This window comes from Corvus kubaryi, unplaced genomic scaffold (genome assembly GCF_017639235.1).
Source record: "Corvus kubaryi isolate FWS band 111438036 unplaced genomic scaffold, C.kubaryi_AGA036_p1.0 66, whole genome shotgun sequence".
NCBI classification, from domain to species: domain Eukaryota; kingdom Metazoa; phylum Chordata; class Aves; order Passeriformes; family Corvidae; genus Corvus; species Corvus kubaryi.
Genome location: NW_024582054.1, coordinates 2763572 through 2778893, shown reverse-complemented (window position 1 = coordinate 2778893; position 15322 = coordinate 2763572). Strand labels below are relative to the sequence as shown.

Genomic DNA, 15322 nt, shown 5'->3' with positions numbered 1-15322 from the left:
ACCCAGCATGTTCTGTGTACTGTGAGGATGCATCTTGTAGTTCAACGTGGAAGGGACTGGAGCTTGCTAATGGGGTGGTTTTTGGTTTGCTTAGTTTTAATGGGAACTACAGCAAGAAGAAGAGGAAAAAATCACTTAGGCTGTAAAGAAAGCATTCAGATGTTGAGAATAGAAACTTTCATTGCTTTCAGTTCAAGCAGGTTCTGCCTTAATAGATTTCAAGCAGTCTTCCTCCAAAAGGTCAGAAGTATCCCAAGATAAGCTATGCTACTTCTCACCCAGCTCCAAATTGCCAGACTTACTGTATTTACAAGAATGGATGGGGATATCTATTGTAAGGCAGCCACACGTATTCCTCATGTTGCTGACTGAGGCATATTGAAATGCTGGGACTTTTGCTTAGTGTCTTACCACCAGCTATTTTTATAAGAATTTCAGCTCCCATTTTCTGTATCCCTGTGCTAGAGACCATCCAGGATATTCTGCTCCTGGGCCTGCTGTCCAGCTCCTCCGGGTTTGCATTTGTAATGCATTAGAGAGGGTTGATAAACACAGGCATATGTGAAGAGCAACAGCAACAAAAAGTCCTGCTTGCCTATGAAGGGCTTATTTAAACTGACGTAAATCCCGAGTAAATTCTGCTCCTGGGAGCAGAAGTGTCAGAACCAGCTATTCAGGCTTCTGCTTTACTATCTAGACAGGTTACGGGGCAATGAATGAGCACTCTGAATCCACCAAGAAAGCTCTTGCAGGAAAACTTAACCCTAAATTCCACTCCTATAAAGATGCCCACTGAAGGCATATTGAAAACAAAATTTAAGATACAGTACTAGTTTTTTGTAAGATCTCTTACTTGACTTGTGTTAGGAAGGCTGGACAAGGAAGGAGCAGTGAGGGATACACTGATATGTAGCAGTAGAATCAAGGAAGAATGGCTTTGAGCTTATGGCTTGGAGACAAGACAGACATTTTACCTTTCAAAGTACATAGTAAGCAATGACTTTATTTCACTGCTGCAGGTAAAGGATTTTGTTCATCTTTTCTTAATAATCCCACAGCTTTCTCCTGGGTTTCCTTCTTAATTTTTAAAATTCCTATTTTCTGTTTTAGTAATTTGATTATTTGATTCCAAATTAGTAGTGTGGCTAACATTGATTTGCTCACTGTACTTCTTGGAAATTCATTCTCTGTTTGCACCAATTCAATTCCTTCCTGTTTGTTTTAATTTGTTAACATTTACAGAAAGGACTCTATATAATTAATAAGGATGGAACCAATAGAGAATTGGTGTTCCTAAGAGCCTAAGTAGGTCCCTTGTAAATCAGTTACTGGTTCTCAGATTCACTATGTATTTTCTTACAAAATCATGCAGTACTTTTTCCACTGACCTCACTTTGGGATCCGTGATGGGCTTGTTTGGGGATGAATGAACACTTGTGGCAAAAGAGGTTATTGGCATAGGACCCTTGCCCCATATGATGAAGAAAGGCAAGAGATGTGTGATTAATTAGGATGGGGATTCCAGAGGGAGAAATTAAAGTTTCACTGTTACAGCAGTCATTACCTATCATGACAAGTTATATTCTCTCCTTGAGTTTGCCATAAAGCAAGTATGGAAAGCACAGAAAGTTTTTATAGAAGGTTACTTCCATTTTGTGCTTTTCCCATCTTTTTCTGACACTGGGTCAAGATCTGGAAATCAGATTTACACAAATGCTGAATAGTCACACCTTAACTGAAACACACTTTAACCATCTCATCTGGGAGGTGAGGAGGAAGGCAACTTCCCCCAAAATAATCACATCTTTGGGAATCAAAAATCAGATACCCCAAATCAGCAGACAGATGGAATAGAATTTGTGTTTCTCTGTGCTTCAGTTGTCTCTGAATAGAAGTAACAGTTCTGTTGTAATTCACAGTGGTTTGAGAACATGAAAATGAATAAGCACTGAAGATGTCTATAAGAAAATCTTTTTTTTTAAATAGGTTTTGGTTGGTGCAGATTAAATAAAGAAAAAGAACACCCCCTCTCTGAATACTGCAAATTTTTGTTTCCAGAACACTGATATACCATTTTTATACCTTTGCAGATCATATAGTGTTACTTATGTTTGTTATAAAAATGATGCATATTTGCATGCTAACCAGGTCTGTCCTTTGAATTCCTGCTCAGTGCCTGTTCAGTGAACCAAATTACAAGCACTCCTAATTTCCCACACAGTTTAGACCAAACATGTGATAAACCTGCCACATCTCTACCTCCTGATCCCATCCCTTTCAACAGCAAAGGGCTTCCAGAAATATTAAGGGCAGAGATATTTGGCTATGGGTTCTGACCTGGCAGGGTGTGCTGACCCCAGTTCCCTTTCTGTGAGCATTACTACAGATCTGAAACAGTGAAAAATAAATGAATAAACCCCATTTGTGCCCACCTCAGCCAGAGCAGAAGAAAAGTGATTACAGTTCTTGTGCATCAAGTGGTACGCATTTCCTTTGTATTCCTTGCCCAGCTCTTCCATAATCTTATCCACATCCTCTTCTGTGAAGTCTGTGGTGCCCAAGGCAATAGATTCTCTAGTTAAAAACAAAACATACAACAGGAAAAACAGAAAGATACAGTGAAGAGTGTGATACGTACTGAGAGAGAAGGAAATGATCAGACACTGGCAAGAAGGACAGGTTAAAATGTTATGGACATGCATATCTAAGGCTATCAGAGACTCTCACTAACAGAATGGCATAGTAATATCCACAGCTTTTCCACAAAGCAAGTTATCACACAGGCAACAGCCCTGAGATCTTCTTGCTCACCACCAGGGAAGTCTCAGCTCTGGGGGTTTACTCCCACTCTACCCATCATTCCACAAGAGAAATTTCTATTACAACAGAGAGGGTCGCCTGGGCCAGGAAGGAGCAGACTGAAAACTTTCTGCAGAAACCTATTGCTTCTCCTGATACTCACTCAGTAGCACTTGCTCTAAAATGACCCTCAACATAAACTGGCAGTCTGGGAAGGTCAAGCCCCCCTGCCATGGACATTTCCTTGACCCACAGTCCCACAGTCTGAGCATCTTGAACAACACAAGAATGCAGCATCCTCTCAGACTCCTCTAGCAGCCAGTCTGTCCCTTGTAACAGAGCAGCAATAAACACATGTGATGACTTCAGGTACTCTGTGCAGTATCCACAGATAGGGGGTACTCATAAAAAGAGAAGTTTTATTTTTTTTCCCCTGTGCATTGACTCTGTGTAACAGGTGAAACTGGGAGCACAGAAGATGAATAGAATGGGAAAAGAGAACTGCACTCTTTGTAAGTGTGCTTTTTACACACTCTCTTATCCACCTCCAAAATCCCTGCAGGGCTGCCTTTGAATCAGGATCATGTGAAGGATGGCAGTGGGGAGAGTGAAAGGAGGACCCAGAGGACAGGACTTCCCTGCTCCCTCTACACCGATGGCTACCAGGGGCAGAGGGGGAGATGTAGAAAAGGGCCCTTACTTGAATTTAAAGGTCTCGCCAAGTTCTACCGCACTGCCAGGTGTGATCTCGAAAATCCCACTGAAAGGGTAGGGATGCCCTCCATAGGCAAACTCTGACAAGGAAAGAAACAGACTGTGAGTAATTGAATGAACGCCATGTCAGGAAAAATTCTATGGCAGCTGTCTACATGGCTCAACATCAGCACCAGGGGCTGGGCTATTGCCAAAATCTGTTCCAGCCAGACTCTGAAAGCTGTTTTCACTGCCTGGTTACCTATTGGACTGAGGATGCCCTCACAGCCTCCCTCCATGCTAAATGTACTGCTTTCCCACAGCACCAGGAAAACTCTCCGAGTCTGTCCCCATCCAGGTGGCTTCCTCTCAGTGGAAAGTTCTGCACTGAAGGCATCTGGATAAACTATGAGAGGCTGCCAGTTACTGAGCTGGAAAAAGTAATTTCTAGAGTAGGGAGAAATCAAATCTTCCAGAGGGATTTACAGGCAGTGAGTGGGAAGTGTTTGCAGAAAGCCAGGCTGATTGTACTCTGCTGCCTCAGCGCACAGGTCAGGCCAGGGAGTCCCTGCATGTCATAGAGGCCACCTTGCATGGCCTGTGAAACACAGCCTGTGATCCACCCAGTGTCACACAGGCCATCTCACGGGGCCTGTGAAAGCCTCTGTGCTCAAGATGGAAATGGCACCACAGGGGTTCTGGCTACTGCATGGCACTGGCTAAAAATACCATGAGTGAGCAGACAAGTCATTCCCATTTAATGCTGAAAAAGGAAACAAAGTCTGTGATGCTAGTTCATCCCTCCCAACACTACAGATGTTTTCCAGATCCCTTGACTTTTGAAATGGGTGGCTCTAATCAGCTTCTACCCCTTTCAGACAATTTCAAAAGTCTTACACAACATTTTCCTTTCTTTGTAACTCTACTGTTTCAAATCAATAGTTTCCAATATCTAAAAACCCAGATTCCAAGATTTCTAGACCATATGCGCGCATAAGGAATTACTGGAAAACAGATGTATCCTGACAGGGAATTAGCACAAACACATCTGCAAGCCTTAGGACAACCCTTGATCCACCTCTCTTCCCTTTCCCTCATTTCTCCCACTCTCTATCCCCCTCCTTCACTACAGAATGGCTTTCCAGCATTGCTCCTCCTATCTGCCATCCTGCTACACACCTGCACGACCTTTACAGGCTGCAGTTACATGCTGAATAGCAAGGACTACATGGTTCATAACAGAACTGCATGAGTTCCTCCTATACTCCACAATGGCCTCCGAAAGAGAATTGGCTGAGTTTTTTGTTTTTCATTCCTCAAAACATTCCTTGCCAAAAGCTGTAAGTTTGGGGTGCTTTTCCATATCAGACTAGCCATACAGTTGTCCCCATGTTCTGCAGGCAGTAAAAGGGAAATACTTCATACCTCTGCCGTAGATCTCGATGCCAGAGTGGAAGACACCAATCCCCAAGGTGGAGGTGTATTCATTTATCCAGTACTACAGTAAGAGAGAAGCCACATTGGGAAGCATTAGTGGAAAAGAAACACATGATCTTGGTCTAGGGTTTATCCCCCATCTCCCAGCTCCTCTTAAATATCAGAGTGATTTTGAAATTATCTTGAGACAAACAAATTGAGACTCTTACAGACTAACAGAAGTGGGTACTCTGTTTATTCAGCTGGATGGGATTAGTTCTCCGAAAAATGCTCATCTAACCTTTTCACCTAAGGCACTAACCTGTATTAAGATACAACTGGACCTGAACCTGCATAAACCCAGCTGCTACAGGATGTGTGATTATTTATCTATCTTCTCACCTAAATACCTGACACTGAGTCAGCTTTATCAATTCGCTTGCCTTATTTGATTTTCAAAATCTGGAGTAAGAGAATCCCCAGTTATTTTCCACACATCTTTTTACATCACCTCCCAACACCTACTTATTATTAGCTAGGTTTTAGGCAAAGACATCATAGATATGGAGGTTTGTTGCCCCAATAGGTCAGAGGAGCACCCCTAAGTAATTGACTATCTAACATCCATAAGTGCTTTATAGAAAAAAAAGGAACTCAGAGCTAGTCAACATTTTGCTGAGAAGTACCATATATAATCAAGCACTGAATTCAGAAGAGACAAGGGTCCAAGATGACCAAAATTTCATCCAAATCAAAGACAAATTTTCAAGAGATTTTAACTGACTCCATTGCCCTGGAGCCCAGCACTTCCCTGTGACATTTAGAGCAGAGAAGCACTGCAGTCCAGTGCATGCATGTGATGCTGCTCTGCCAAGCACTGCGCAGGGCCTGTTTCCACCACACCGTGAAGGACAGTGCAGACACCCAAACAAGTCCCAGCTAAGCTAATTCCAGAGCAGGAAGCTGTACAGCCATGCCAGGGCAATGCTGCATTGAGGATTATTAGCCCTGCTCAGCATCAGTGTTTATTAGGTCAGCTGCAGAGCTGTGCTGCTACAGAAATGATGTTTTCAGGCACTGAGGAAACTGCCCATGCCTGGTATATTTACAGTTCACTTACAGCTGCTGTGGAGTGGAGATGCATCTTCTAGTAACTCAGAGCAACTAAATTCTGGTTTTAATCTGCCACTGCAAGGAAAATGAGTATTGTTCACTTGTTCTTGTACAAGGACATGACAGGTTCATTAAACTAAAATTCTCTTTTGAGTCTGGTAGCAGCTTCTTGTGGAACCAGGATAAGCTGCACCTTCCCTGTGTCTGGTGTCACTGAGCTGCCATGGTGTGAGTAAGAATCCCTCTGCTGTCAGGCAACCAGAGGTCTGGCATACTCCAGCTACTGTGCTTGCACTACTTGCTTATGTATTTATGATGACTGCAGCAGCTCTGTAAATCACCTGAAAATGTTTTCTGCAAAACCACTGCTACTGTGAAAAAACACAGTAGCTTTGATATGAAAGCCACAATCCCAAGCCTGACTTAATATATGGCTAACCTTGATATCTTAAACCATGTCCCCAAAAATGCTTGCCTCTGGCAGTACAGCAGTTCCATTTCCCTCCAGAAAAGCCTGTAATGCTTCTTGTTCTTTGTGAGTTTTTTTTAATCACAAATGATGTATTGTTGCAAGAGGGCAGCAAACCACCTGACCCCAGCTGGACCTCTGCCCACTGCTCTCTGCAAACCTTGTGTAACCTCCATTTACTTCTTCACTTGAATTATGCAAACTCCTGTTTTTAGGGTCAGGTAGCTCTCGGCCTCTGCCAGTTGGGACAGCACATCAGCAGTGAACGCTGGGTTGAACACCTGGTATTTAGGTGCCCTTGCCTTCTGCTGCCCTTCCCCACAGTTCTCTGTTGCCTAGTTCTCTGCAGCAGGAATATCCCTACTCTGACTGGGAAAGAAGATAGGGGTGGCAGCCACACATGACACCACGGGACAAAAGCCTGTCTCCCCTCAGTTCAGTTCTTTAATCTCCCACACCTCATAGAATCGTGGAATCTTTAAGGTTGGAAAATACCTCTAAGATCATCAAATTCAGCCATCAACCTAGCACCGCCACCATGTTCACCAGTAAACCACGTCCTCAAGTGCCATATCCACTCATTTTTTAAATACTTCTAGGGATAGTGAATCCACCACTTCCTTGTACAGTCTGTTCCAAAGCCCGACAACCCTTTCCGTGAGGATATTTTTCCTAATATCTATTCTGAACCTCCCCTGACAGAACTTGAGGTCATTTCCATCCTGTTACTTGTCGCCTGGTAGAAGAGACCAACCCTCACCTCATAACAGCTGCCTGTCAAGTGGTTGTAAAGAGCGATCAGGTCTCCCCTTAGCCTCATTTTTTCCAGGCTAAACACTCCCAGCTCCCTCAGCTACTCCTCAGACTTGTGCTCCAGACCCCTTTACCAGCTCCATTGCCCCTCTCTGGACCCACTCCAGCACATACTTCTTGTAGTGAGGGGCCGAAAACTGGACACAAGATTTGAAGGGTTTCACCAGTGCTGAGTACAGGGGGACAATCACTGCCCTGGTCCTGCTGGCCACACTGTTCCTGATACAGGCCAGGATGCCACTGGCACACACTGGCTCATGTTCAGCTGCTGTTGACCAGCTCTCTCAGGTACCTTTCTCCCAGGCAGCTTTCCAGTCACTCATCCCCCAGCCTGTAGCACTGCATGGGGCTGTTGTGACCCAGGTGCAGGACCTGGCATTTTACCTCACTGCACCTCACATGATTTGCCACAGCCCACTGATCCAGCCTGTCCAGATCCCTCTGGAGAGCCTTCCTCAAGCAGATCACCATTCCTGCCCAACTTGGTGTTGTCTGCAAACTGGCTGAAGGTACACTCATGGGTTAACTCCTCAGACAGTCTCAGGCAGTCTCAGCGAGCTTCAGAGAAACACTGGTTTCTCAAGTCCTACTGAAACAACTCCCACACGATATGGTAAGTAGGTTGTCTTCTTCCCCCAGGCTAAGCTATTGTCTCACGGCAACAATACAAGCAAAACATGCCCAGCTCACGACAGCTGCTTTGCTTAGAGAAGTAACTAATAGGAAGAGAAGGGAGACTTTTTAAATTAGAAATACTCTTGTCAGTTATCAAAATCAGGGCTATCTGGAGAGCCTCATCTGCATGAGGCTTTGCATTTCAAACAAGGAAGCTACACTGAAAGCCACTTGCAGCTATAGCTTTTTCTTCTTCCATGTAAAAGTTTATGTTGGATCCAAACAACAAATAAGAAAACAATCAGGAAAAAACCCTCTCCTTGATTGATTACTTGTTAGAGTGATGTTCTGAGACCTGATCACCTCATACATGCAGAGCACTCTCAGATCACAAGCCTGCCCTGTCCCCCAAGCACTCTTGTTTGCAGCACAGAATTTCAGCCCCTGCAACCCATCCTGTCCAACTCCAGGAGCAGAGAGCCAGGCTTCAGGACAGGTCTGAAAGCACAAGTGATGAGGAGGCTCCACCATAGATAAAGAAGAGAGGAGCAAAAGTGTTTCTATGGCTGATGCCAGGTGTTACAATATAATGACCCTCACATGGGCATTTCTGTATTTAACTGGTGTATTTTTTAGTATTAATTCCTTTAAAGGAGGCATGATGGACTGAAGTGCAACAACCTCAGCAATATCTGAGTTTGAACTGAACAGAAGCTATCCTGATTTAGTACTTTCTTTCAAATAATTGCAATCACACAAGGATGTTATTGAAGCAGGGTCTGATTTACATCTTGGTTCTATTGTTACAATACTGATATGTATTGTATCATGTATATGAAAGTGCAAGGCAGCTCTGAATCATGGCTGTACTGTCCTTATCTCACCCCTGTCTCCAGGGCGCTGTAGAATCTGCCTCCAGTGTGTGACTGAACTCACAGTGAACGCCTCACAGCACTTTGGCACAACCCACAGCTCGTCTCAGGAGGAAGCCATGCTAAAGTGAACATGTCAGTCACTTGCTGAGCTGGAAAAGAGAATCCAAGCCAGATTTTAAACCAGGTTTGTACACACATGCACGAGCTGGCCTTGTTTTCCAAGAGGTTTGCAACCCCAAGCATAAGAACAGCAGCAACAGTCAGCAAATACTCATCTCTGGAGTAAATTGGTTATTGCTTAGATTAAAAACAAAAATCTGCAGCCTGTTCAGTCAGATGAAAAGAGCCAGGGAACTGAATACAGCAGTATCTTAAAGGGAGTTGTGATTCATGCTTGCATTGCATACTGCCTGGAAAATTGTGCCCTAAACCTTACACAGAGGGACTTGGAGTATTCTGTCTCATTTCCATCTTCAACAGAGACAGAGAACAGCTCAGACAATAACTGAGGCAGGGAGAAAGGCTAACCAGGCTATAATCACCTCATAACAGCAGCAGATAGCCCAGAACCCAAAATTCAAACCCAGAAAGGAACCTGAGCATTTAGTTTGTAGTATACAAGTTAATAGCTTTTAATGAAGGTCCCTGATGAAGTAGAATTTGAAAATTTTCAGGTTTTATTTAGGTTTTCTCTGATTTTCTGTTGGTTTGGTTCAGAGATCACAATAACTGGTGAGATAGTTTAGATTCTGGGAGATACTCTGAGTCAGTTTTTGTGTTATTCACTTCATTTATCCATCCCACAGAGGTAGAAGTAAAAGCCTTTCCAGAAAGGAAAGAAACTAAAAACCTTCATTATATTGATATGGGTCTTTTAGGTCTAGAATGGAGAGGCAGATGATGTGATACCAGCAGATTATATCATCCTGGGAGTTTTCAGAGCAGGAGTTCCTAGGAGCTCATACCAGAAACATGGGTTTCCAGATAGAAGAGGCCCATCCACGTTACCACAAACTTCTGCCATCAACTAATACTGTGCTATAACATTGAAGTTTCTGCCACTAACTCTCTCTTCCCTACTTCAGACCTACTTCATTATTTTCCACAGTGTGTCAACCAAAATCTTTCCTGCATCAATGTGCTAAGCAGTTTAACTAAACAGCTCCCCAGATGCTGGAGACAAGACCCCTCCTGTGAGTATCTCAGATATTCTGTGCACTTGATACTTTCTCTGAGCAGCCAACACACTAAGCAATATTCCATTTATCACCCCAATACAGACTAGATATTCCACTCCACAATATCTGTTCACTACTGAGCAAATGCTAAGCCTTCCTTCTTTATGATCTGTATGAACACATAGAAAAGAAATGCACCAGGAGTTGTTAATTAAATCTGATTTCAATAAATAGCTGCAAACTCAGAGTACCCAGTGTCATAGATCCTTGCTGAAAGCTCTATTCTTCACCAGGCATCACACACAAGCAATGTCTGAGCCAGGATACCAGGCTAGAGAGAGAGAGCTCAGCTCTGACCTCATCTGCTTCTCTGATGTCCAGGTATGGCCACACACTACTGTGACCAAGACACCTTTACCGAGGACGGGTGCAGATGATGAACCAGTAACTTGTCCATATCTCTTCTCAAAGAACCATCTGCTTGTAATTCAGAAGGATTACTTCCTTTTTCCTGTGAGTTCACTGGCAGATCTTACTTCTAGGAAAAAGGAAAAAACCAGTAAAGGATGATACTTAAATATTGCTAGGAAGCAAGGAGTGTATTAAGGGATTCATGTCAACACAGGTCCAGTAAGAGACTGTCTGCCCTACCACCTGAGCTTGATTTTAATCCTTTCCTTTTTGAGGGCCAAGTCACACACTGTACTTGGCCCTTTACAGGGCCTCTTTATAGGATGGGGGATCTGGCTTGCTGAAGAGACCCTTGGCTCAACAAATCCAAGTGGAGAACACCCAGGGCAGTGCTTGGCCCCGGCAGTCAAGTTACCTAAGCAGCCTCATGAAGACAGGCAAAGGATTGTGTGCACTAACAAATACACTGGTCGGTCATATCTCAAACACCAAGAGAATCCTCTGCAATGTTAAATCTCAGCACAAAAGGCAGTCTTTTAAAGGCAAAATCAGATCGATGCAGGAGGCCAGCTAGGGGACATCAAAGTAATACCTCAGCATTATGTTCTGAGATGCATTGATCCAGAAATTTGAGAGCACAAAAGATAAAACTGGAGGGGAAAGCTAGAGAACAGCATTTCAGGAAACCAGCAAGTAAAATCCCATCTGTTTACAGCATATAGCCAGCAGCTTCAGAAGGGTTTGTTTCCCCCAGTACATCTTGCGAAATCAAGATCCAGAATCTTGGGCGCACAGAAGTGGAAGGAGAGGGCCCAAAACAGATCACAGATTATTCCCCAAGCAATGCTTGCAGGGGTGAAGGAAGCTTTACTTCAACTACAGACGTGCAGGACAGGGAGCTTCCTGCAGATCCAGGGCGCTTCAGTCATACTGCAGCAGTGCTCACTTATGTTCCACGGCCCCAGGCATACACACAGTCCTGCAATATGTCCCAGTCCTTCTGCTGTTCACCCCCTCTGCCCTGGAGCTTTAGTGATAAAAACTCACTGTCATGTGGGATGATGTCAAATTATACAGCATGGCTACTATTAGCAAGTTTTTCTTTAGCAATTGGGTGAGACCCAAGCTCATTTCAGTGTAACCCATGTCTCACACCATTCTCCAGGGGTCCAAGGTTTGTATATTCATCAAGTCTAAAATGCTATTTTCCTAATATACTGTGAATACAGATTAAGTGGGAAAGGGTTTAAATACACGTGGGCAGAACAGCAACTAAATAAAGCTTAACAGAGTATTGAGGAGTGATGACGCAGACCTGTCTTTGGTACTTCACACCTGGGAAAAGCTACCTGGGTGGGCCCTCACTCCAGCACACACAGAACATGGTTCTTCCCAGCTGGAGGATCATCCCGTGTCAGGTCCTCCTCACTGTTGGCAAAAGCTATCAGTCTGCACATCATGGACATGGGTGTGAAAGCACATCAGGTCACTCCAAATCCAACCAGCCAAAAGCACCTGCTTTAGTCAGTTATGTTAACTTTCAACTAAAATTCCAGACAGTGTTAAAGAAACAAAATACTGCAGTAAGCAGGTCTGTGTTTACAAACAGGCACAGCCTCCAGTTGCAATAGGCAATAACTTTCAAGTCTCAAGAAAAACAGTTCCCAGGGTGTAGGCATTGGCCTGCTTGCAAATGACCCAACTGGCAGAACTGAATAAAGCTCAGGAACTACAGGTTTTCTTCCAGGAGAGCATTCAAGTACTGAGAAATCTGCAGCTTCAGTGCAGCCGGAGAGCTTGAGATATCTCTGATGAGGCAGGGATACAGGGTGACACAAGGACGCCTCTCAAGGACCCCACTTCATACTCAGACTGGGACAGGAGAACTGGCTGAAGAACAGACATCTGAGGAGCAGTCACAGAAAGAAGAAAATGACAAGGCATCCTTTGGCATGCAATTGCTTCTGCTCTGCTGCATTTTGAATGAAAGGAGCTTCTGCTAAGAATACTTCTCCACCGTTCGGGTTAACAGACTCTAATAAAACAGGAATTTCCTGGGAAACGACAGCCTGATACTCGAAATTGATGCTGCTAAACATATTCCCTCATTCAAACCCACAGATACTAAGAGAAGAGACCCAAGGCAAGATGCTCCGTTTCAGCCTTGAGAGGAATGAGAGGCCAAGCCTCTGAGGGACTGCAGCAGCCAACTCTTGGCTTAGCAGCTCTTCTATTTCAGCCAAGTTCTGCTCTGCAAAGGATCTTTTCTGCTCAGGTTGGGCTAAATACATTCCTTGGCTGTCTCCTCAGGAGAAATTTCTTCAGAGTTTACTGTGGCTTTCCAGACATTACTGTCATATGCATCTGAATTGCCTGATACATGAGCCAACAATAAAACCTTTACAATCATGAAGCATAAAGAGCTTATTTCAGAGGCTTCTAAAATGCTGTGTGTGGATTAAAAACTGACGCTGCTGCTGAGAGAGATTGGAAATCTACTTATGCTTCAATGTTGTGACGCAATGTGATTTTACTGGAAGAATACAAGGACAGAAGAAAATATTAATCATTCTGTGGAAAGGAAGCAGTGAGCATTTCAGAAGTTAACTTTTGGGTGTATCCAGAATATTTTTAATTAAAAATTGCAAACAAGATTTAGCTGTGACAATGGGATACCTCCAGCGTTTCCACTTACAGCCTCATCCTGTAAATGGCAGGCACAGTTCTATCTCAGTCTACTGGTATTACTTGAAGTCTTCTACAATTTTCTGCTTTCTCCATTACAGTTTACACTTTCTACCCTGCTACAACGCTGGCAGGCATTGTCCTGAGCAGAGCTTCCTTCCTGCAGCTGCATCTGTGAGGTGTTTATAAGTTCACTGCTGTGTATCTTTGGCCTCAAGGCATGCATACCTGAAGCTGCTATTCAGAAGGCAGCTGACCCGGTGTGCTCTCTGTTAAATACAGTTCTCTTGTTGAGGAGAGCGAACTCTCACCCAACTCATGTTTCAGTGCTTGAGTGGAACCTGCCTTACCAATGGAGACATAAGGCAACTTGCTGGCTAAAATAAACAACTATTTTCTGTCTCTGCAGAATGACCATTCCTGTCTCTTCTGTTTGTAGGTTCACACAAAGCCAGCCCACCAGCCCAAGGGTTTGTCACACCAGTCATGACACTGATGGCCCATCTTGGCTGTCTGTGTACAGAACATGGTATTTATAGCAGACTGTTTACAACATACAAGAAGCAATACGCCATTTTTCCAACCTCCACCTGTTTCCCTAAACTTCATTACTGACTGTGCCTGAAGGAGTCAGCTGAGTGGGCCAGGGTGGGACTGGGGACATCAAACAGAAGTCACTGCGAGGGAGTTGCTGGAGCATGTGCCAGTGCCAAGAGCCTGTCCCACACAGTGATCCTATAAGCAGCCCTGAATAAGGATTATCCATGCTGTTGCACACCACTTTACATGCTGTATCCCCCTTAGTTTGGACAACTTTTATGACAATCTTCATCTCAAGTATCTAAAGCCAGAAAAAAAGCACATCCATTTGCAGGATTACACTGAAATGTATTCACTCATGGAATGTGCCTGAGAAACTCACACATGTGAGAAACTTAAGGAAGTGATAATACCTTTGTCTTAGATGCATTCACAATGACAAATTGAGAGGTATTCAAAAAGAACAGCGGCAAAATCATCAGGGAAGTGGCAAGACTGACATACAAGAATTAATTCAGAAGAGCTAATAGCTTCGCAAAGCAAAGACTGCAAATGACAAATTTGCAAACATTTGAAGGGCTGACATGAATTATGGGAGAATACTTCTTAAGAATGATATAAAAGATTCAAGTAGGAGCAACATACTCAGCTTAAAAAGAAGAGAGACTTTGACTAAGTGCTTAGAAGTTTCCTTGCAGCAAAAAAGAACAAGAAAACATTTGTATGACTGAAAGCCAGATATTGAGAAAGCCTTAGTGGGCCTGTGCAAGACAGAGTATTGAATGGTCTGAAATGTTTTCCTCTGCTAATGTCAAGGAGGCTGTTAACATTCTCGGCTGAGGGTATTTCAGATGCTACACACCTATCTGCATGGTGAGCCCTCAGCCCAGACTGTCAGTAAGTAGGCTTCCCATCAAATAGGATTCAGGCGAGTTGAAAAAAAAAAGCAAGGGAAATAAATACCCAACAGCTTGGTTCATCAGGAGCTATCTGAAGCACAGTGGAGATGCTTTGGCTCTGAAACTAGGTTGGCCTTGACACATCTGGTAGGGTCAGCAATATAGCCTTAGGGCTCTCTGTCCTTCATCTTGCAGAAAGGATGTAACTGAGAACTGTAATAACAAATAGGGCTGTTAAATGATTTTTCAGATGTGAAATAATGCTGTGGACCTGCTCAGAAAGGAAACATTAACCAAGAAACATTAGTATCTCCTTTTGCTTGTTTGTAAGGATCCTTTGCTGTCTTCTGTGGACCTGTGGACCTCCAAAGAAGAGACTAGCCCCATCCTGATGTCCAGCATTACAGAGAGAAGACAGACATTCAGTGCATCCTTTGAAAACACACTGCAATTGATACATCAGTCCTACCTAGACCAAAGCATCTGCTTTGTTCAGAGTAGTGCAGGTAATGTGCACCCTGAGTCCTCCACAGAGCAGCTGACTGACAAGCAGCTGTAGCATATCTCTGAAGTGCTGAAAAGCATAGTCCATCTCTCTGTTTTGGCAGATTATTAGCAGGGATTTGAACTTCAGTCTTTCATCTCCAAGATGAACACCCAAATCACCAGCCATAGCTTCTCCGTCAAAGTGATGCATGCACATGTAAACAGCAGAGGAGTGAGAGATTCTTGCCACCAAATAAACCACCAGCTGAGACTTTTCTACCTAAGGCTTGTCTAGATCCCTGCTCAGGTTCCTGAATTTCTCTTCCATGA

At 43.7% G+C, this 15322-nt stretch overlaps 1 protein-coding gene across 3 annotated transcripts in view; it reads right to left on the bottom strand.

The window, feature by feature from the left end:
- LOC121674116 (deubiquitinase DESI2-like) overlaps positions 1–15322 on the bottom strand; it is a 90496-nt gene that overhangs the window by 14641 nt on the left and 60533 nt on the right. For 2 of the 3 annotated variants that reach the window (XM_042048148.1, XM_042048149.1), the window contains 3 exons: positions 4918–4990; positions 3500–3593; positions 2433–2574 (listed from right to left, as the gene is read on the bottom strand). In XM_042048148.1, coding sequence (XP_041904082.1) covers positions 2433–2574; positions 3500–3593; positions 4918–4990 — 309 coding nt within the window. Of the gene's footprint in view, positions 1–2432; positions 2575–3499; positions 3594–4917; positions 4991–6028; positions 7511–15322 lie in introns of those variants that run through there. The other variant, XM_042048150.1, reaches the window with a different exon arrangement.